This window comes from Carcharodon carcharias, chromosome 2 (genome assembly GCF_017639515.1).
Source record: "Carcharodon carcharias isolate sCarCar2 chromosome 2, sCarCar2.pri, whole genome shotgun sequence".
NCBI classification, from domain to species: Eukaryota; Metazoa; Chordata; class Chondrichthyes; order Lamniformes; family Lamnidae; genus Carcharodon; species Carcharodon carcharias.
In genome coordinates this window covers 143572443-143594426 of record NC_054468.1, presented here as the reverse complement: position 1 = coordinate 143594426, position 21984 = coordinate 143572443, and the positions used below count along the sequence as shown (strand labels likewise).

The 21984-nt window shown below is 44.1% G+C and overlaps 1 protein-coding gene across 1 annotated transcript in view; it reads left to right on the top strand.

Annotated features, from left to right (window-relative positions):
• Window positions 1-21984, top strand: part of si:ch211-140l13.3 (centromere protein J) — a 334615-nt gene that overhangs the window by 29836 nt on the left and 282795 nt on the right. Inside the window, exons 2-3 of the mRNA XM_041206857.1 lie at window positions 10475-10592; window positions 18677-18931. Of these exons, the coding sequence (XP_041062791.1) occupies window positions 10475-10592; window positions 18677-18931 (373 nt within the window). The remainder of the gene's footprint in view (window positions 1-10474; window positions 10593-18676; window positions 18932-21984) is intronic.

The following is a 21984-nucleotide window of genomic DNA, read 5'->3' as shown; positions in this document are numbered from 1 at the left end:
CACTGACAAAATAGGAATTATTATTTCACATGAGTCCAGAGTCCAAGGAAGGTTCTTTCAGTTGGCTTTGTCTGGCAGAATTCCTGGTGTTTTTCCTAGAGCTCGGTTGAAGGCTGAGGCAGGTGAAGATGCAGTAAAGTATTCTGGGAAGTAGTTCATTTTGTAGATGAAATGTAGGACTCTTTCTGAAGACCAGGCTTGAAAGAGACGGAAGTCAGAGGCAGGCTGTTATAGCCTGGAGTCCTGTTATCTCTCTGAGGTTAAGCAGCATCTGAAGACAGAATTCAAAAGTTGTATAATTAAAGTAATTTTTATAGCTCTAGTCTTGGTCATGTGATAGGATACTTTTGGGTTGAGCTATTCAGCTAACAAGGCCCCCTTGTTAAAGTCCATTGTGCTTTGAGCAGGTAACTGTAGAATCATTAGCACAATGTTGTAGATGAGGAGTTCCAATAGCTCTGCCTTTGTCCAGAGCTGGCTGGTGAAGATGTCTCATCTATTAATCCTTTGTGTTGGCTTGCTGGAATGGTTATACAATGCAAGGATGTTCCATTCCAGGAGTTTGATGAATTAGCCTTTTTCCATTTTTAAACTGCTCAGAAACTTCCAGAACTACAATCATGTGGTCAGCTGGAGCCACTTTATCAGTTTATCCATTTGTCCTTTTTTATTAAAAAAACAGAACATAAACAAGAGAATATGGAAGAGAAACTAATTTATTTAAGGTTTTTTTTCTTTGTGCCTTCTTGGCAGGACACACTTTCACCATTGGAGAAAAAAATGTGTGGCCTTAAGGAAGGAAGAATAGGCAGTGAAGATGTATCGATGCATTTTCTCATTCACTCCTGAAAAAAAGTAACACACAGCAAGCAGGGGGAAATGTCAGTCCCCTGTTGCATTCTCAGAATTTACACACGAGACAGTGTCAGCCAATGTGAGTAATTTTGTTTATTGGTTAAAAGGCTTCAGATCCAACTCCAGGCTATTGAGGGAGCTCCAGAAATAACAGGGTCCAGCAGGAGCTGGGTTTCCTGCCTGAACTGTTTTAGCTGTTTGGGCTTAGCTGGTAGGGATTTTTATTTATTGGTGGGTGTTCTCCCACATCCACATCATGGACTGCTAGTGGGGTACCCTCCAGCGGACCCCTGTGAATTCCTTTATATTTCCCGAGTAGGTGGCCACATCCTCTCACTGCTTTTGGGTAAGCATTGCTGATTGGGCATTTGAGATTCTGGGGTCTGCCAACCTGGCAGCTGGGGGTTCAACTGTGGAAGCCTCCTGTCCCTCCTTCTCATTTGACTCCTCCTGGCTACCCTCACATGTGTCCACCTTCTGACAGATACTCACCAGTTGACTGGGCCCTGGGTTCAATTTGGTTCTAGCTGCACTTGAACTCCCCTTGTGGTAGTCCCATGGGCAGTGAAGTTTCAGGGTTACTGTCTTTCCTTGACCTGTTACCTTGGGGAGGGGTTGGTTCCCAATTTGGCCCATTTTGTTTGGGACACTACTGCCCTCAGGTGGCTGACCACCTCCTGCTGCACTGCCCTGTAGCTCATCAACTAAGTGGGGCATCTCCCTCATTATCTGCACATCTGCTTGGGACCTTTCCTGTTCTCCCTCTAAAATTGGAAAGACTGTGTGGGCTCGCCAAACCTCTTGCTCATCCAGCAGGGGTACAGGCTTCTTTCTTTTTAAATTGTTCTGTCTCATTTGGGACCTTTTTGCGTTCCTTTTCTGTCCTGTACCTTTGGGGGTATCCTCACTTACAGGGGCTGGGCTAGCTTTGGCTGTTGTGCCTTGTGGCTCTTCAACTCGGTGAGATAGTTTCCTCACCGACTCTGGGGGTATTTGGGAGTCTTTCAGGTCTGCTTCCAAATTTGGAAAGGCGGGTTTGAGTAGCTAGATCTCATGCTCACCCTGTAGGGGTGCAGTCTCCTTTTATGTTAAATCTGAGCAGGGTGGTTTCCTCACCAACTGAATATCTACTTGGGAGTTTTCCTGGCATCCCTTCTCAATGGCCAGACCTCCTGTTCGTCCAGCAGTGGTAGGGGCCCCCTTCTTAAATTTGCTGGCTAGATCTGAGGACTTTCTGTGCACCTGTTTATCCCCAGGGAGAAGAATTCGGCTAGCCCCTCTTTGGCTGCATCTCCTCCGACCTTTGCTACTCCCATCCCAGCCTTTTTGCTTCCCCCGGCTCCTCAACTGAGTACTGCCCACCCGTTTTGGATGCCTGGGAGTTATCTGCAAGACCTAGACCATAAGACATAGGAGCAGAAATTAGGCCATTCGGCCCATCGAGTCTGCTCCAGCATTCAATCATGGCTGATAAGTTTCTCAACTCCATTCTCCCGCCTTCTCCCCGTAACCTTTGATCCCCTTACCAATCAAGAAACTATCTATCTCGGTCTTAAATACACTCAATGACCTGGCCTCCAAAGCCTTCTGTGGCAATGAATTCCATAGATTCACTACTCTCTGGCTAAAGAAGTTTCTCCTCATCTCTGTTCTAAAAGGTCTTCCCTTTACTCTGAGGCTGTGCCCTTGGGTCCTAGTCTCTCCTACTAATGGAAACATCTTCCCCACATCTATTCTATCCAGGGCTTTCAGTATATTGTAAGTTTCAATCAGATCCCCCCTCATCCTTCTAAATTCCATCGAGTATAGACCCAGAGTCCTCAAACGTTCCTCATATTTTAAGCCTTTCATTCTTGGGATCGTTCTTGTGAACCTCCTCTGGATCCTCTCCAGGGCTAGCGCATCCTTCCTGAGATACGGGGCCCAAAATTGCTCACAATATTCTAAATGTGGTCTGACCAGAGCCTTATAAAGCCTCAGCAGCACATCCCTGCTTTTATATTCTAGTCCTCTCGAAATAAATGCCAACATTGCATTTGCCTTCTTAACTACCGACTCAACCTGCAAGCTAACCTTAAGAGAATCGTGGACTAGGACTCCCATTAATGTATAAAGTGAAAAGTTGTGGCCCCAACACTGACCCCTGCAGAACTCCACTAGTCACTGGCCACCATCCTGAGAAGGATCCCCTTATCCCCACTCTCTGCCTCCTGCCAGACAGCCAATCTTCTATCCATGCTAGTACCTTGCTTCTAACACCATAGGCTCTTATCTTACTGAGCAGCCTCCTGTGCGGCATCTTGTCAAAGGCATTCTGGAAGTCCAAGTAGATAACATCTATTGGCTCTCCTTTGTCTAACCTACTCGTTACCTCTTCAAAGAATTCTAACAGATTTGTCAGGCATGACCTCCCCTTGATGAAACCATGCTGACTTTGCCCTATTTTACCATGCACTTCCAAGTATTCTGAAATCTCATCCTTAATAATGGACTCTAAAATCTTACCAACGACCGAGGTCAGGCTAATCGGCCTGTAATTTCTCGTCTTTTGCCTCGCTCCCTTCTTAAACAGAGGGGGGGGGGGGTTACATTAGCGATTTTCCAGTCCTCTGGGACCCTCCCTGACTCGAGTGATTCCTGAAAGATCACCACTAATGCCTCCACTATCTCTTCATCTATCTCCTTTAGAACTCTGGGGTGTAATTCATCTGGTCCAGGTGATTTATCCACCTTCAGACCTTTCAGTTTTCCTAGCACCTTCTCCTTGGTAATGGCCACCATACTCACCTCTGCCCCCCCGACTCTCTTGAACTTTGGGGATGTTACTCGTGTCTTCCAACATGAAGACTGACGCAAACTACCTATTCAGTTCCTCTGCCTTCATTGTTCCTACTTTGCTACTACTTCTCCAGCATCATTTTCCAGCGGCCCAATGTCCACTTTTGCCTCTCTCTTACCCTTTACATATCTAAAAAAAACTCTTGCAATCTTCTTTTATATTACTGGCTAGCTTAGCCTCATATTTAATCTTCTCCCTCCTTATTTCTTTTTTAGTTGTCCTCTGTTGGTCTTTGTAGGCTTCCCAATGCCCTGGTTTCCCACTGCTCTTCGCCACATTGTATGCTTTCTCTTTAGCTTTTATGCTGTCCCTGACATCCCTTGTCAGCCATGGTTGCCTCATCCTCCCTTTAGTATGCTTCTTCTTCCTTGGGATGAATTTTTGCTGTGTCTCCCAAATTACTCCCAGAAACTCCTGCCATTGCTGTTCCACCGTCTTTCCTGCTAGGCTCATCTCCCAGTCAATTCTGGCCAGCTCCTCCCTCATGCCTCTGTAGTTGCCTTTATTCAACTGTAATACCGTTACATCTGATTCCAGCTTTTTTCCTCTCAAATTGCAGGGTAAATTTCATCATATTATGGTCACTTCCTCCTAAGGGTTCCTTCACCTTAAGCTCCCTTATCAAATCTGCCTCATTACACATCACTAAATCTAGAAATACCTGTTCCCTAGTGGGCTCCACCACAAGCTGCTCCAAAAAGCCATCTTGTAGACATTCCACAAATTCCTTTTCTTGGCATCCACTACCAGCCTGATTTTCCCAATCTACCTGCATATTGAAATCCCCCAGGATCACTGTAACCTTGCCTTTCTTAAACGCCTTTTCTATTTCCTGGTGTATCTTGTGCCCCACATCCTGTTGTTCAGAGGCCTGTACGTAACTTCCATTATGGTTTTTTTACCTTTGTGGTTCCTCAACTCTACCCACAGAGATTCTACATCATCTGACCCTATGTCATTTCTTGCTATCGATTTAATTTAGTTTCTTACTAACAAAGCAACTCCCCCACCTCTGCCAACCTGCCTATCTTTTCGATAGGATGTATATCCTTGGATATTTAGCTCCCAGTCCTGATCCCCTTGCAGCCATGTCTCCGTGATGCCCACCACATCATACCTGCCAATTTCATTCTGTGCCACAAGCTCATTTACCTTATTTCGTATATTGCTTGCATTCAGGTACAACACCTTCAGTCCTGTATTTCCCATCCCCTTTCTCATTGTCGTCCCTTTATCTGATGTGCTTGAAGTTAGATTCCTAGCCCTTTCCAAACACTCTGTCCTATTTTGTGTTCTGGAGACTTTAATAGCCTCTCCTGGGCTCTCCTTTCTTTTCAGTGTTTTCATAATTTTCTATGAAGTTGAATCCACCCCCCCCCCCACACGCTAACCTGCTGCTTTGTTTCCCACTTGCTCTGTCTTTTGGGTGGGGGCAAGCGTGGACTTGCTCACGGGGTAATGACTTCCTCAATTTAGTTACTGTAGTGGTCGGCTGGTTCCTATTTGGTCCCATGTCCTGTGGGACACCCTGGCTCGCATGGGGTTGGCTAGCTTCTACTGCTCTACCATGTGGCTCTTTGACTGTGTGAGGCAAGCTCTTTCACTATCAGTTCTGCTGCCGGGGAATGGCCCTTTTCCCTGTTTAATTTAGCACAGAAGGTGATTGCCAATTCGGTCTTTGGCTCGCTCCCTTCATCACTCTGAAAATCCATTTTCCCGACCCCTTTGAATTTTACTGGCTTAATCAACGCCTTTTTAAATCCAAGTAGCTTTCTCTGAGCCACCTTAACCCTGTTGGGTTCTCTTGCCCCCTGCAGGACCTCTGAACTTTTATCAGGCTTCTGCCACACTGCAGAGTTTTGCTGGTTGCCCAGCCTCTCTGGACTGTTCTGGCTTCTCAGGGCACATTGTTTGGGACTTCACCAAGTCATTTCCCTGTTATATATATAATTTCCTCTGTCTCCTTCCCATCTTCTTTTGGAATTCCCTCTCTGCTTCTTGAGATTTTAATTTAACCTCCAGCAACTTTTGCTATTGAGCCCATTCTCTCTCTTTTCTCTCCTGGAATTCTTTCTCTAGTCTCCTCCTTTTCAGCTCTAACAGCTGTTTTGTGGCTAGGGTACTTATCGCGAACAAAAACAGAATTACCTGGAAAAACTCAGCAGGTCTGGCAGCATCGGCAGAGAAGAAAAGAGTTGATGTTTCGAGTCCTCATGACTCTTCAACAGAACTAGGTGAATTCAAGGAGAGGGGTGAAATATAAGCTGGTTTAAGGTTGGGGGTGGTGGGGGGTTGGGTGGGGGGAGAGATGTGGGGGGGTGGTGTGGTTGTAGGGACAAGCAAGCAGTGATAGGAGCAGATAATCAAAATATGTCACAGACAAAAGAACACAGAGGTGTTGAAGTTGGTGATATTATCTAAACGAATATGCTAATTAAGAATGGATGGTAGGGCACTCAAGGTATAGCTCTAATGGGGGTGGGGGGGCATAAAAGATTTAAAAATAATGGAAATAGTTGGGAAAAGAAAAATCTATATAAATTATTGGAAAAAAACAAAAGGAAGGGGGAAGAAACAGAAAGGGGGTGGGGATGGAGGAGGGAGCTCAAGACCTAAAGTTGTTGAATTCAGTATTCAGTCCGGAAGGCTGTCAAGTGCCTAGTCGGAATTCAACAACTTTAGGTCTTGAACTCCCTCCTCCATCCCCACCCCCTTTCTGTTTCTTCCCCCTTCCTTTTGTTTTTTCCAATAATTTATATAGATTTTTCTTTTCCCACCTATTTCCATTATTTTTAAATCTTTTATGCCCCCCCCACCCCCACTAGCGCTATACCTTGAGTGCCCTACCATCCATTCTTAACCAGCACATTCGTTTAGATAATATCACCAACTTCAACACCTCTGTGTTCTTTTGTCTGTGACATCTTTTGATTATCTGCTCCTATCACTGCTTGCTTGTCCCTACAACCACACCCCCTCCTCCACTTCTCCCCCCCCCCAACCCCCCCCAGCCTTAAACCAGCTTATATTTCACCCCTTTCCTTGGATTCGCCTAGTTCTGTTGAAGGGTCATGAGGACTCGAAACGTCAACTCTTTTCTTCTCCGCCGATGCTGCCAGACCTGCTGAGTTTTTCCAGGTAATTCTGTTTTTGTTTTGGATTTCCAGCATCCACAGTTTTTTGTTTTTATTACTTATCGCGAATACAGGTCTCCAATCAGTTTTTGTTTCTGAGTCTTCTGTCTGTTCTGGATAGGGACTGAGGTCTAAATTCTCCAAAAGTATCTGGAGTACCTCAGGCTTTTTGGCCTCAGGAGGAACTTTTACCTACATTTTCTAGGCTGCAAATTCCAATTGTCCCCGACTTAGGGAGGATAATGTTTCACTAGTTAGTACTTCCTTTTCCATAACCAACTTTGTAATATAATTTACCACGTTGCTATATTGCGAGATTAAAGAATTTTCTGTGTTTTAAAATTTGTTCCAACTACTGAGTGTTATGGCACAGCTGATGGCAAATGCTGAGTTGTTCAAATCCCAAAGGGAAGCTTGAAGAACTGCCACAACTTGTTTTGCAATTTGTATATATTTCAGGATGCATGCCGTGAATTCAGTAGTAATAAGACCACCAAGTCTTATTAGTTTCTACTTATAGACTAGATTAAACATTTATTAACAAGAAAAATGATTTTTAAGCACACACATTTGTCTACAAATTACTATTATAATAACTTTTAAATCTCCTAATTATTTTAACTCCTTAACTATTGTTAAGGCAACAGTAGACGCATAGATTTTAAAAGACCTAGGCAAGATGACACACACTACCCTGAACCAGTCAAATTCAAAGTGACTTTTCTTAACTTAAGTTCTTTGAAGACAGCAGCTTGAGGCATAGATGCTGATTGAAGACAGCAGCTTGAGGCATGGATGCTGAAGGCTTTTCACACTTGTTAGATCTTAAAATGCCCCCTCCTTACACACAGCCTTCGTTCCTTAATATATATTTTCCCTTTTGAATGCAAATTCCCATTGTTTCATTATGTCTTTGGACTTTCTGATAATAAAAATCTCTCATAGTACTAAGTTTTACCAGTAATCCTAGGAAAAACAAACACATTGTTTCTGAACATCGCCTGGCTAGGTGACACACTTCACTCCCTCTTTTGAAAACAATCTAGTGTTTAGTTTATTTAAAAATGCAAATTTTCCCTCGACACTTATGTTTACCTACTTTACATTTCAAACCTAGCTCATCTTCTACCACATCAAAGCCTTCAGACCAGCTGCCTTTAATCCAATTAAGTCTCACACTCAGAGACACATATAGACACAGATACCACTATTTTACAATAAATTCCAATAACATTATGAGAATTATTATATCTTCTTGACACCAGGTTTTTCCTCTTTGATTTCCAGTTGATTTTTTTAATATCAGATTTAGCTCGTCTTTTAACTTGGACTCTGGACAAATTCAGGCACCATGTTATATGGGTGAACTTTATTGATCAGAAAATGTACCCTCAGGTTTTCCTACTCACCAGCATTTCTCTGCTAATTTCTTTTCTAACTCCTTCTTGGTAGACTCTTTGGAATATCACTAGTTGCCCTTTGATGCCTTGCTAAAGTGTCTATTTTTTTACCCTTGAAAATTAATGGTAGAAAGCATTTGGACAGAAATTCATTCTGAGTGGGAGTGTGTGGTCAATTACCTGATATGTGCTCCACTCTTTGCCCCATACACAAAGTTCTGCAACCTCCTCCAAAGACTACATGTACCCTATATATCCAGGCTGAATGCAGAAATTTCAGAGGGGAGGGTGAAAAAGCAAATAAGTGAACCAAAGAGGGAGTATGAAAAGAGGCTGGCAGCTAACAAGAAGGGAAGTATCAATATCTACTATAGGCATATAAATTGTAAAAGGATGGTAAAAGGAGGAGTAGGGCTGATTAGCGGCCAAAAAGGGGATTTACACATGGAGGCAGGGGTCATGGCTGAGGTATTAAATGAATACTTTGCATGTCTTTACCAAGGAAGAAGATGCTACCCAGGCCATGATGAAAGAGGAGGAAATTCAGTCACTAGAAGGGTTTAAAATTGATAGGGAGGCAGTATTGGATAGGCTGTCTGTACTTAAATTTGACAAGGCATCAGGACCGGGTGAGATGCATCTAAGGATATCAAGGGAAGCAATAGTAGAAATTGTAGAAGTACTGGCCATAATTTTTTAGTCTTCCTTAGACTCAGGAATAGTGTCAGAGGACTGGAGAATTGCAAACATTACACCCTTGTTCAAAAAGGGTAAGGAGAAGTCCAGCAACTCCAGACCAGCCAGATTAACTTTGGTAGTGGGGAAACATCTAAAAACTATAACTTGGGACAGAATTAATAGTTGCAAAGACAAATGCAGGTTAATTAAGGAGAGCCAGCTTGGATTTCTTAGGGAAAATCATGTTTAACTAACTTGCTGGAGTTTTTTTGAAGATGTAACAGAGAGGGTTGATGAGGGCAATGCTGTTGATGTGGTGTACATGGACTTCCAAAAGGCATTTGATACAGTGCTGCATAACAGACTTTTGAGAAAAGTTGTATGTCATGGAATAAAAGGGACAGCAGCTACATGGATACAAAATTGGCTGAGTGATAGGAAACAGGGAGTAATGGTTAATGGATGTTTTTTGGGCTGGAGGAAGGTTTGTAGCAGAGTTCCCCAGGGGTAAGTTTTGGGACCCTTGCTTTACCTGACACATATTAATGATTTTGACCTTGGTGTGCACGGAACAATTTCAAAATTTGTGGACGATACAAAACTTGGAAGAACTGTAAACTGTGAGGAGGACAGTGTAGAACTTCAAAAGGACATAGACAAGTTGGTGAAATGGGTGGATAGGTGGCAGATGAAGTTCAATGTGGAGAAACTTGAGATGATACATTTTGGTAGGGAGAACATGGAGAGACAGTAAAAATAAAGGATACAACTGTAAATGGGGCCGAGGGACCTAGGTGTATGCGTCATAAGTCATGAAAGATAAATTGTGAAAGGTGACAGGTTGAGAGAGCAGTTAATAAAGCTCACAGTATTTATTAAAAGGGCCATAGAGCACAAGAGCAAGGAGGTTATGTTGAGCTTTTATAATACACTAGTTAGACTTCAGCTGGAGTACTGCGCACAGTTCTGGGCACCACATTTTAGGAAGGATGTGAAGGCATTGGAGAGAGTGCAGAAGAGGTTTATGAGAATGATTCCAGGGATGAGAAACTTCAGTTATGAAGATAGATTGGAGAAGTTGGGACCCTCTTCCTTGGAGAAAAAAAGGCTGAGAGGAGATTTGATAGAAATATTCAAAATCATGAGGGGCCTGGACAGAGTAGAGAGGGAGAAACTGTTCTCATTGGCGGAAGGATCGAGAACCAGAGGGCACGGATTTAAGGTAATTGGCAAAAGAAGCAAAAGTGATATGAGAAAAAACTTATTCACACAGCGAGTGGTGAAGGTCTGGAATGCACTGCCTGAGATTTTGGTGGAGGCAGGTTCAATCAAGGCACTCGAGGGAATTATGTGATTATTTGAAAAGAAACAATGTGTAAGCTTATGGGGAGAAGGCAGGAGAATGGCACTAGGTGAAATGTTCATTTAAAGAGCCAGTGCAGACATGATAGGCCGAAAGGCCTCCTGCACTGAAACAATTATGTGATTTCTGTAAAGTTTAAGACATATTTGCAATAGTTTAAAAAAATGTCAAAAGCCCCCTAACAAGCTGTTCTCTGCAATGTCAGCAGGTAGAGATCCAGCAGCAGGGTCAACTAATGAGATATCAGATGGAGCAGCTCCAGCAACTGATGGAACAGCAGCAGAAACTCATCAAGTTGCTCACTTTGCCCATGGCCAACCAAGGTACTGGTGCCTTTTATTGAAGCATCTTCAGAATGTTCCCTGTCAGATACAAAAAGCTTTTTAAATGCCTTGTACTTCTGGAACTTAACTGATGCTGGATTGGACTGAATTCAATATTTTGCACAATCCTTCTTGAAATATAATAAGCATAATATTGACAAAAGCCAAGTTTAAATTTTGCTGCTTGCTGATAGTAATGCTGTATGACATGCCACCAATGCTACTTTTGTTACATGAAGCCTCGGGCCTAATGCCCTTGTTTTATTCCCATCAATTGCATACTATATGTAAACCTGTTGTCTTTTTGTCTTTCTCAAAAAACTGAGTTCCCTGCACCATAAAATGAATCTCCAGAACATATGCTAAACTGACCTTTTCAGAATAAGCACACAAAATAAAACAGTGCTCTCTATGTCAACAGTGATGGATTTTGTAGACAGCAAATAAAGCTCATTTTGTAAAAGAGCAGACATATGTTCAGAACAGAAGGTGTACCTCAGTTAGGTTCTGGTTGAATGGTATGTTCTTTAGAAAAAGAAAGAAACCTTGAATACTTTTCATGACCACCGGACATTTCAAAGTGCTTTTCGGCCAATGAATCACAGAATTTTAACGGCACAGAAGGAAGCCATTTGGCCCATTGTGGTCTGCGTCGGCTCTCAAAATGAGCATTACTTTTGAAGTACAGTAACAATTGCAAAGTAGGAAATGCAGCCAATTTGTGCACACTAACGTTATAACTCCTGCCACTGACCACAAAGGTGTCAGGAATGATTGCGCATGTGCATTGAGCCTGCATGGCTGGGAAACCTAGAACATTGGCTCACAGTCTCAGGATAAGGGGTTGGCCATTTAGCGCTGAGATGAGGAGAAACTTCTTCACTCAGAAGGTTGTGAATTTTTGGAATTTTCTCCCCGAGAGCTGTGGATTTCAGTTGTTGAGTATATTCAAGACAGAGGCTAATAGATTTTTGGGTACTAGGGAATTAAGGGATATGGCAATAGTGAAAGAAGGCAGAGTTGAAGTATAAGACCAGTCATTATTTTGCTGACTGGTGGAGAAGGGTAAAGGTCCAAATAACTTACCCCTGCTTCTATTTCTTATGTTTTAATGTCTTCTTCGTCAGGATGAGGACATGCAGCTGTGCTTGTCCACCACTGAAGTTTTCATGCTGCCTGCATTGCAACATACAAGCACGTGTTAATTCATATTGTAATCCTCGCCCTGTTCTTAAGCCTTATCCAATTTCTCCCCTCAAAAATCTCAAGGAATTGTAAAAAGGCTGGAAGACCTGTTTTTCTGTCTAAGCCCTTTTCATTCTGCTTTGTGCCAGAAACTTATTGTTCCTGAGGCACAAAGCAGAAGAATATTAATTTACATGCCAACCTTGACAAGCAGTTACTTCCGTTTGTAAGACACCATTTGTTACTTTAGTTTCAGCAACAGATAATAGCACTAGACTTTTAAAAATACCATGATTCACTCTTATAAACAGAGGCCAATTTCACAGTAAGATGTCTTAAACTTAAACATGTAAACTGGGATATTTCCAGTTAATGTCTGAATTGCAGTAGTGACATGTCCAGGCATGTTTCACAAATTTTATTCAGCCAATCAAGAGAAGTACGAAGTGAAGTATATGGTGGAAGGCATAGTCTTGAAATTATTGATGAAATGGTTCTTTGTGTCAACAGGATAGCTATAGATATCAAAAAAATTACATAGTTTTAGATACATTCGATGGCTTTGAATATTGTGTTGCTGGTCTTAAAATGTGAGTTCTGCGGGAATTGCAATTTGAGTTGTTGTAATTGCTTGTTTATTGTTGAATGCAACATTTGAGTAATCAACCATTGGCTGCAAGAGTGTCCGAGTTATATTTCTATGGTCACCAATTGCAAACTAAGCAGGGCCAAGAAATTTTTTTCTAAGCGGAATGTGTTTGTCATATTGTTTTTCTTTCTGTTGCTCATTAGAAAGGCTAGGTTTGCTTTCATGGTACAGCAAAGCAAGGCCACTTGACCTATTATGCCTGTACTGGCTCTTTGACAGAGCTATCTGATTAGTCCCACTCCCATAGTCCTTTCCCCATAGCCTTGAGAATATATCCACTTTCATTAGTTACCAAGTTCCCTTTTAAGAGTTAATGAATCTGCTTTCACAATGCTTTCAGGCTGTGCGTTCCAGATTATAACAACTGACTACATTAAAAAGTTTCCTCATTTCTCCTCTGGTTCCTTTGTTAATTACCTTAAATCTGTGTCTCTGGTTACCAATCCTTCTCTCAACAGAAACAGTTTTTCCCTATTTACTCTAGCCAAACCCTCTATGACTTTGAACATCTCAATTAAATTTAACCTCTCTGCTCCAAGGAGAGCAACCCCTGTTCCTCTAGTCTTTCCATATAACTGAAACCCTGCATCCCCGATACAATTCCATTAAACCTTCTCTGCATTCTTCCTAAGGCTTTGACATCCTTCCTAAAGTTGGGGGGAAGGCATCTTAGTTTAAGCCCCAGGTGAAGTTACCTGCAGACTCCATCTCTGACCCTGCTGAGGTTTGCTGTGTAGGAAGGGTTGGCCAACAGTAACAGGCCTTTGGCGGGCTGAGGGTGTGTTTGCGGTCTTTTCTGCTCAAGAGACCAGAAATGCAACCAGAGCTTACCCGGTGAAGTGTTGCTGACTTCTGGTTCCCTGAGGAAACTGGAAAGGGGACGAGGCTACACCTAGTGATTCCCTGTATTTGGGAGACCACTTAAAATATATTTTTATTTAAAATTTTCCCTGGTCTTTAGGTCCAGGACATGGATCCCCCCCCACCCCCCCCCCCCCCAGCTAAGGAAGCTCAACATTTGATCAAGCATATCTCCATCAATATTACAGTGGGTCCCAACTGATAGCTGGGGTGAGCCCCAGCTTAGGGAGGCACTGCCACCGGCTCTGCCTCTTCTTATGTCAGTGACCTTGCAATAGCAGGTGGAGGTTACACACTTACAAGGCTCTGGGCAGTTCAGGACTGGAGCTGGCAGTTTCACCTATTTTTAAAAAAAGGCTTTACTTTGTTAAAACAGATGCACAGAAGAGAAACATTGCTTGATTGATAGTTTTGCAAGCTATTTTCTGTCATCCATTTTGTCACTAGCTCGATATTTACACAAGATAACGAGGTGTCAAGTACTTATAGTTTCTGTTATTGGTACTTTCAGCATTTCAACTTATAGCATTTCCACACATGCTATTGTTACAATAGGGTTAATTGGTTCTGTACGGAATATATGCTGACTGAATGGGCATAGAAGTCCTATGAGTTGGCATGAAGGGTATGAGGGACCATTGGGAGTGGGTGGGGGGCATGGATTGACATGGGGAGTGAGTGTCGGGGGGGAATGAGTGTTGAGGGCTGGAGGGCATAATATTTAACAAAACAACTGGGACAAAGTCTCAGAATAAAGGGCCAAGCAAATAGCTCTTGCCGCCACTCAGCAGCTCCTGTGGCTGCCTTCGAGCTGTGTCTGGGGGCAGTGATCCTGACTCCATTTTTTATCTGCCCTGCCCAGAAAAAAATTGTGCCATTCAGGGAACAATTTAAAGGCATGCCCAAAAATTAGACAGCCCAGGATTGGGGTTGAGAATCCTGGAATCAGGACTCATCGGCCATTGTAATATATCTGCATATCATTATAACCTCAGCTCGCCAGAATCATACCCCCACATCAACTTTATTGCCCACATCGACAAGAAAACACACCAGTGCAGAACATGTCTTGACAAGTGTGATGTGCAGAATTCGGGACTTACCATCAGGGCCTTGCTCAAATCACGGATATCTGAGGAGCAGAAGATGCTGGAGCCTGACAGCAATGGGACCCTGGAGGAACGTCTGTTGCATGCTGGGGAGATTCTCATGGACATGGCTCCTCCGCAAAGCAACTCACGGAAGGTGGATATCACTGTTGAGGGACTGCTTTGGGACTTTAGTGTCTTGGCCATGGTCTGTTACAGATGATCGTCGAGGAGGTGGAGAGCAAGGTCCAGCTGTGTTTGGGAGAGGAAGATATTCCTGGGAGATGGGAGAGGAAGGTCTAGATTTGACCGGAGGAGGAAGGTGTGTCGGGTCGGGGGAGGTGAAGTTGGGAGGGGGAGAACAAAGATGTCGGGAGGGTAAGGTTGGGAGGGGATGGAGGGGATAACGAGGAGAATACAGCAACTGGTGAGGTAGGTGGAAGGGAAGAAGTTTGGAGAGAGGAAGGAGTCCAGGGGAGTAGCAGGAATGTGGAGAAGGGTGGAGGAAGAATTAAGGGTGCAGGAAGGTGGAAGGGGTAAGGTTGGGGGGGGTAGGGAAGAGGTCAGGGGGAAGAGTCTGGGAGAAGGAGTTCCAAGGGGGGAATGAGTCCGGATGGGGAGATGTCCAGATGAACGTGCAAGGGAGGGGTCTCTGGAGTTCGATGACTACACCCTGGGGAGTGAAATGAGGGTGGATGTGGTAGGAGGGAATGGTAAGATTGACAGAGGGCAGAGTGAGGCAGTAGAGTAGGAGGGTGAAGGTGTGATGGTATTGGTGTAAGGATGGTTGGTGGGGTCTCAGAGGTAGACAGGGACCCAGGGGATGGGAAGGAGGAGGTTAGGGAGGTTAATGTGGGTGAGGGTGGGATTTTCAGGAAGGTAGGGAATGTGCATATTCACCTGGACGTCCCGAAAGAAAAGGGTTGTGCTTTAGGTGATGGTGGGAGGTGGAAGGTGATGCCAGGAGGTTCAGCAGTAATGGGGGAAAGGACATAGGTCGCTAAGGGAGGGGAAAGGAGGGGGGACATGAAGAAGAAGAATGTTGAGTACACCCTGCTTGCAAATTGGAAAGTGAAAGAAGACTCGTGGCGGGTGGGAATAGGTGCTGCATGGGAGTTTGATCAGAGGGTGGGCGGAGATGCAGATCAACTCAGCTGGACAAGTGAAAGTGAACCCCAGCAGGCAGCATTGAAAATGCTCAGTACATTGAGATGAGCATGAAGGGGGAAGGATCCACGTGCATGGGAGAATGCTTGCACAAGGCTCTGAAAGGCCCTGCCACACACACCATTCTCCCTCCAGGATTACTTGTGGGCCGGTTGCGTACAGTTGAACTGCTACTGGCAGTGGGGTGGAGGGGGGCGGTGTGGGGATGACTTGTGAAGCCTGTAAATGAAGCTGAAAGACACCATTACACATTATTCAGTGAAAGTGAATGTATTTTCAGATCATAAAGTGACAAAATGTGTTCACCCATGCAACCAACTGTGATCGGAATTTCTTAACTTTTCTAGGCCTTACACTTCTAGTGCTGCCCTGACATTCACAACAGGGGTGGAGACAGCTTGTGCAATGGGTGTCCCGGTTGCCTCTGATGACTTTGGCGTGGGTCCTCTGGAGAGCTGAGACCTTGGGGGCCCTGGCTTGCTTTGACTGTCCCGCTGTAGGCTAGCTGCTCCCTCTGCGGTGACAGAGGATGAGGCTGAGGGAGGTCACAGGCAAAGGGGATTTGAAGGGCATGGACAGCCTCTCAGATTCCTAAGTGGATGATCCTGGGATGTCCAGTTGCTGCTCCTCCTCCTCTAGAGCAGACTTGGATTCACAATCTGATGGTCACCACATGGGCACGTGTCCCGCAGCAGGAGGAAGCAAGTTCAGCCGAGCTCCCCGGCACTCGGAAGACTGCTGGGGCAACTGGAGGGATGTTGAGGTTCCCGGTTTGCCTCTTGCGTTGCCACTGCAGGAACTCATCCGTGGCTACCGTGATGGAATGCAGGTCTGCGCACATCTCTGTGTTCTGCTGGATCAGGGTCTACATGGCGTCTGCCAAACTTCCCATGGAGACCTTCATATGTGCATGTGTGGGCGCCACTTTATCAGAGAGCAGGTGGACACACTCTTCCGTCTCATGTGCCACTCTGTTGATGGCTTCAAACTTGATGTTCTCCCGCCTTCTGCTGCCTCTCCAGGATGAGCTGGAAGGCCGAATCCAGAAGCTTGTCATCTGACTCAGACGTCACAGGTGCCACTGCCCCAGCAGTCCTCCGAGTGCCGGGGAGCTCGGCTGAACTTGCCTCCTCCTGCTGCGGGACACGTGCCCATGTGGTGACCATCACATTGTGAACCCAAGTCTGCTCTAGACCTACACTGAGGCGTGTGTCTCTGTGCTGGTGTAGGGTGTGGGTAAGCACTGTGACGCGTCCTGCAAGTTACTTATTTCTAGTTCTTCAATGGAGGAGGTGTCCACTTGGCTGGAGGCGAGGAAGTGGATGGAGCTGAGAGACTGGCTGGCTGCGAGTGTCAGTCATTTGGCAGAGCTCCCTATGAGGCAAAGTACAGATAATTAGTGCATGGCAGCAGAATCAAAAGCAGGAGAGAGAGCATTCACATTTGCAATAAGAGAAGGCTGATGTGGTGCAGGATCCTCATGTGGATGTTTGCCACCGACCTCACCGTCGCTGCAGGCGTGGTCCATGTCCTCAGCAGTCAGCACAATGGCACGCTTCTCAAAGTGAGCGAGGAGCGTAATGTGGGCCACTCCACCCATAGCCTGGCAACTCTCCATGCTGCTGTGAGCCAGCTTCTACATGAAAACAGATGAAGAGAGTGTGAGAGGACACATGGCGCTGCATGGAATGTTTGTGTGGTGAACCGAGCCCTGGACAGATTTAAGATGCAAACTCAAGATGATATAAGCCTGATGGTGATGTGAGAATGTGTGTGAGAGTTAGTGGTGTTGTCCCTTGAGGTGTGAGATCCCTGTGGATGTGTAATGGGTTTGTGAGTGTGAGTTGAGAGTGATGAGAAGGGTGACTACCCTTGTGGATTGGAGAAGACATTCATCCTCTTGTGGCACTGGGTGGCTGTCCTTTTCTGCTGGGCATTGATGCTGAGCACTGTTGGCACTGCCTCCCATGCTGGATTGGTGTCCTTGCTTGCTGGCCGTCGCCCAGAGTGGGGTTAAAGGACATCACAGCAGGCTTCCATGGCACCCAGTAGGCACTTGAAGGATGCGCCACTAAACTAGGGGGCTGCAGTCTTCTTGCCTTTCAGGGCTATGTCTTCTGTGCAGCAGTCATGGGCTGGAAGCACTGAGAGGTGTGTGTGCAGCTGCACTTTAAATATGGCTTCCAGTATGAGGAAGCAGCGAGGTGATGGCATGGTGGGCGAATGAGAGCCTGTCTGGCATCGAAACAGCGTGTTTCTTGGGAATACATGATTAATGAAGCGGGATTGGGACGATACAGCATGAAAAGCCACCATTGCGGCCGGCGGGTAAAACTTTTCTTTCCCCACCCGCTACTGCACTTAATGCAAATCTGGGGGGATTCTGCCTTAAATTCTATTGAGCTTCAAATAATGGCAGGCATGAGTTGCATAAGTAACATTAATTTTGGTATGTCCATTCCAGGAATGGTTATGCAATTTGGACCTTTCCGGAAGCATGATAGACTCTGTTGAATAAGCAATGGTCACGAGGCCCCTTGCAGCCATCTTAACAGTTCATCAGTGTTCATTTGCAACAAATAAAATACAGTTCCAGAAGCTCCCGTACAAACTCAGTCCATGAGTAAAGTTATAAGTATGACATGCCTTTACTGGGAATGACATAAAACATATAGAATAATCGTAACTACAGCTTTTAGGCCATTCAGCCCATTGGTGCTAGGTCTTCATCTTGAATACTGTAGCCTAATCCCCTTTCATATTCCTTTTTTTTTACAAATATTCCTGTATAAATGATGCTAGAATCTCTACCTCAATAGTCACTTGTGGTGAAGCATTTCATGTCCTAGTGAGCCTCCATGTGAGAAAAATCTTCTAACTTCCCCCTTCAATCAACCTTTCACGACTCACCCACACCCTATCATTTCAGAAAAAAATCTGTTCAGGTCTCCACCTAATCTTCAAGGTTCCAGTAAAAAAAGTCCACTTTGGCTTCTGTGTTTCAGCACATTATAATACTTCAAAAGTATTTTATTGGTTATGATACACCTTGGGATGTCCTGAGGTCGTGAAGGGCATCCTGAAGATCATAAATGCAATTAATTTTTTTCTTTGTTATTGTGTTTTTACTGCAGGTTTTACATTGCCGGTAGGATTCTCATCTCCATTGACTGGTATCACTGCTGCCCTGCCCCCAGGGGTCAATACACCTCCTTTTCAATTCCCTGGTCCATCTGCTAATGAAAGTTCTTCAAACATCAAAGGATCATTTTGCATTCCACTGGTCCAATTAGTGCAATCCTCGGCACAGCAAAGTTCATCTGCATCACCGCCAATTAACAGCAACTCTATTCAAACAGCAATACATCCACATCCATCTCAAGACACAGGTTAGTTAGTCAGCGATTGATGTAAATGGAAATATTCTTAGCTGATGTGCAACAAGGCAAACGTTCTATTCTGCCAGGCTAGCCATACTGATTTAGAGCAGTGGAGTGGAAGCCATTGCATCAGGTGAAGATTTGTATTGTTGGATTCTAATCCATTTTGTGTAAAGAGCTTTAGTTCAATGTTTAAATGCACGATACTGAGAGTATAGTGAGTGATGGGGCAAATACTCTGATTTTGTCATGGGAAATATATTTTTGCGCTCAGTTTAAACACATGAAATGGACAATGAGGGTCACGCCGGTTCAGTGACTATTTTTATAGGGAATTTCTCCAAAGGTGTACTTGAACAGTGGATTTATGAGTTAATCTTATTGGCTAATAATGGAACAGAGGAGGAGAAGGATGCCTATCCTTAGCCATGGAGAGAGCAAAACCTTGAAAATGTGACTGAAGATATTGCTGTTGAAACGTCATCATAGATAGCAAGAGTGATATTCAGGCTCTGATAGTTGAGTCCTTCAGCTATGTGCCCCATCTGACCAATGCATTGACACTCCTGTCTACATGCAAGGTTCAATGATCCTCTTTATCATCAACATTGTCCTGTGCACAAAATCAATTACTATTGATGCCAATACCTTACTTTCCACCATCAGAAGAAAATTCCCTGGGTGCAGTTAAAATAAAGTCCAACTAAATGTAATTTTCTAAAAGTTAGTAGAGTACGTGCCTCGTGATTTTTGGCTTCCTCTTGGTGATCATTTGCAGTAATTAACCTTATGCCGCGGTACCAGCTGAGCAGTACAACAGCATTTCCAGTCAGGAATAGACCAATGGGGAATACTGAAGACAAAGATGTTTTGGAAAATGGCACTTTCTTTCCAATCTCCCGGTTTCTTCAGATCAAATAGGTGAACTTCTTGAAGAGTGAAGCCCGTAGTTCCATAGCTGCAGAGTGATTCATGAGAGATGATGCCACTATTCATAGAAATTTTTTCACTGACACCCAGAAATTGTCATACACTTCCGAGGTGGATTGCGTTTATGTTAAGCAGTCATGCACAACTGCCCTGGTTTAGGTTATGGGCTTTCTGCAGTCACTGTCACACTCTTCAGTTTGCCTGCAACATTTTCTAATGGCAATAAAAATGTTAGTGCTCAGATGGAAGCTTTTTTAAATGCAGTTCCCATCAGGACCAAATGTAACATCTCATCAGTTGATGAACGATATGAGCTGGTCTTCTAGCCAGCAGATTCCTGCACTTCCATGACCACCTAAGTATGCTCTTTTATGCTTTGCAATTCATATCATGCACAATATCTAAATCCTCCATGGTGGATGTACCTGAGTCAGTGGAGTAATTCATGAGGGCATTAGGTCATAAGATCGTATGATAATTATAGGTGAGGCCGACCCACGTTAACTCTTCCATTTAGAAAGATCCTAATGTCCTCCCATTGTAGCATCAAATTGATGCTTAAATACTTCCATGTTTTTCCACATACTGATCACTCTTTGTATGAAGAATTTCCTGATATCTGCTTTTTAATGACGTTTATCTATATTGAACTGGTGTCCTCTTGTCCTACTCCACAACTTAGTTCAAAATCACTTCTGGGTGTCCTTTTTCCATATCCGTAATACTCCCATATATTTCTATAATATCTTCACTCATACACCTCATTTGAAAGCTGTAAAACCCATGTTTCACCAGTGTTTCCTCATAACTCAAACTCCTGTACAAGGGATTGGCCTCGTGGCTCTTCTCCGTCCCAACTCCAACATGTAAATGCCTCCCTTGTTCCTTGGCCCCTGGAGCTGGCTGCTATAGTCAAGGTGCGGTGTAACCAACTGACTATAAAGTTTGATCACTATGACTTTTATTCAATTGTTTTGGCTATATGGTTTAACATTATATTGGCTTTGTTGATTGGTTGAACATTTTTAAAGCTGAGTTTACCAATACTTTCAGTTTTAGCCATTAAAACACCAATTATGGAAGACATATCTTACCTTTTTCCTCATGTACAGCACCATACAGTTCTGTGTGTTAAATTTCATCTGATATTGTTCTGCTCACGTATCTTTTTCCAATTTATTTTGAGCTGTCTCTTCTTATTTCACTGTCCCTTCTATAGATTTGGCCACTTTGCAATGAGTTTCATAATTCAGGCCATGTAAATTAGAGATGACATTGCTCCCACCACCAAGCTCTAAGGTGCCACACTCAATACTACTTTCGTCCCCATCCCCCCCACTCACATCTCTGCTAATGAACACCCATCATTCCTTACTCTTAAGCCATTTTGTCCATTGCTATTATTTATCTTGAATACACACAGGTTTGAGTTTATGTGGAACTTTGTCCAAAGTCTTTTGTAAATCAAATTACACTGTTGCATATAGAGTTTTCCAAAGTCCACTTCAGTTGTTCCTTTCTCAAATAAATCAGAGATTGGTCCTCCTCCTCTGAATCCATGCTGACTCCTATGTACTAGGATTTGTTTTGCAGATGATGTTTTTTTATTCATTCACGGGATGTGAGCTTCTTCACTGGCTGAGCCAGCATTTATTGCCCATCCCTAGTTGCCTTTGAGAAGGTGTGGTGAGTTGCCTCCTCGAACCACTGCAGACCATGTGGTGTAGGTGCACCAACAGTGCTGTTAGGAAGGGAGTTCCAGGATTTTGACCCAACGATAGTGAAAGAATGGCAATGTATTTCTAAGTCAGGATGGTGAGTGACTTGGAGGGGAACTTCCAGGTGGTGATGTTCCCATCTACCTGCTATCTTTGTCTTTCTAGGTGGTAGTGGTTGTGGGTTTGGAAGGTGCTGTCAGAGGAGCCTTGGTGAATTCCTGCAGTGCATCTTGTACACACACTGTTGCAACTGTACATCAGTAGTGGAGGGAATGAATGTTTGTGGATGTGGTGCAAATTAAGTGGGCTGCTTTATCCTCGATGGTGTCCAGCTTCTTCAGTGTTTTGGGAGCTGCATTTCATCCAGGCAAGTGGGGAGTATTCCATCACACTCCTGACTTGTGCCTTGTAGAT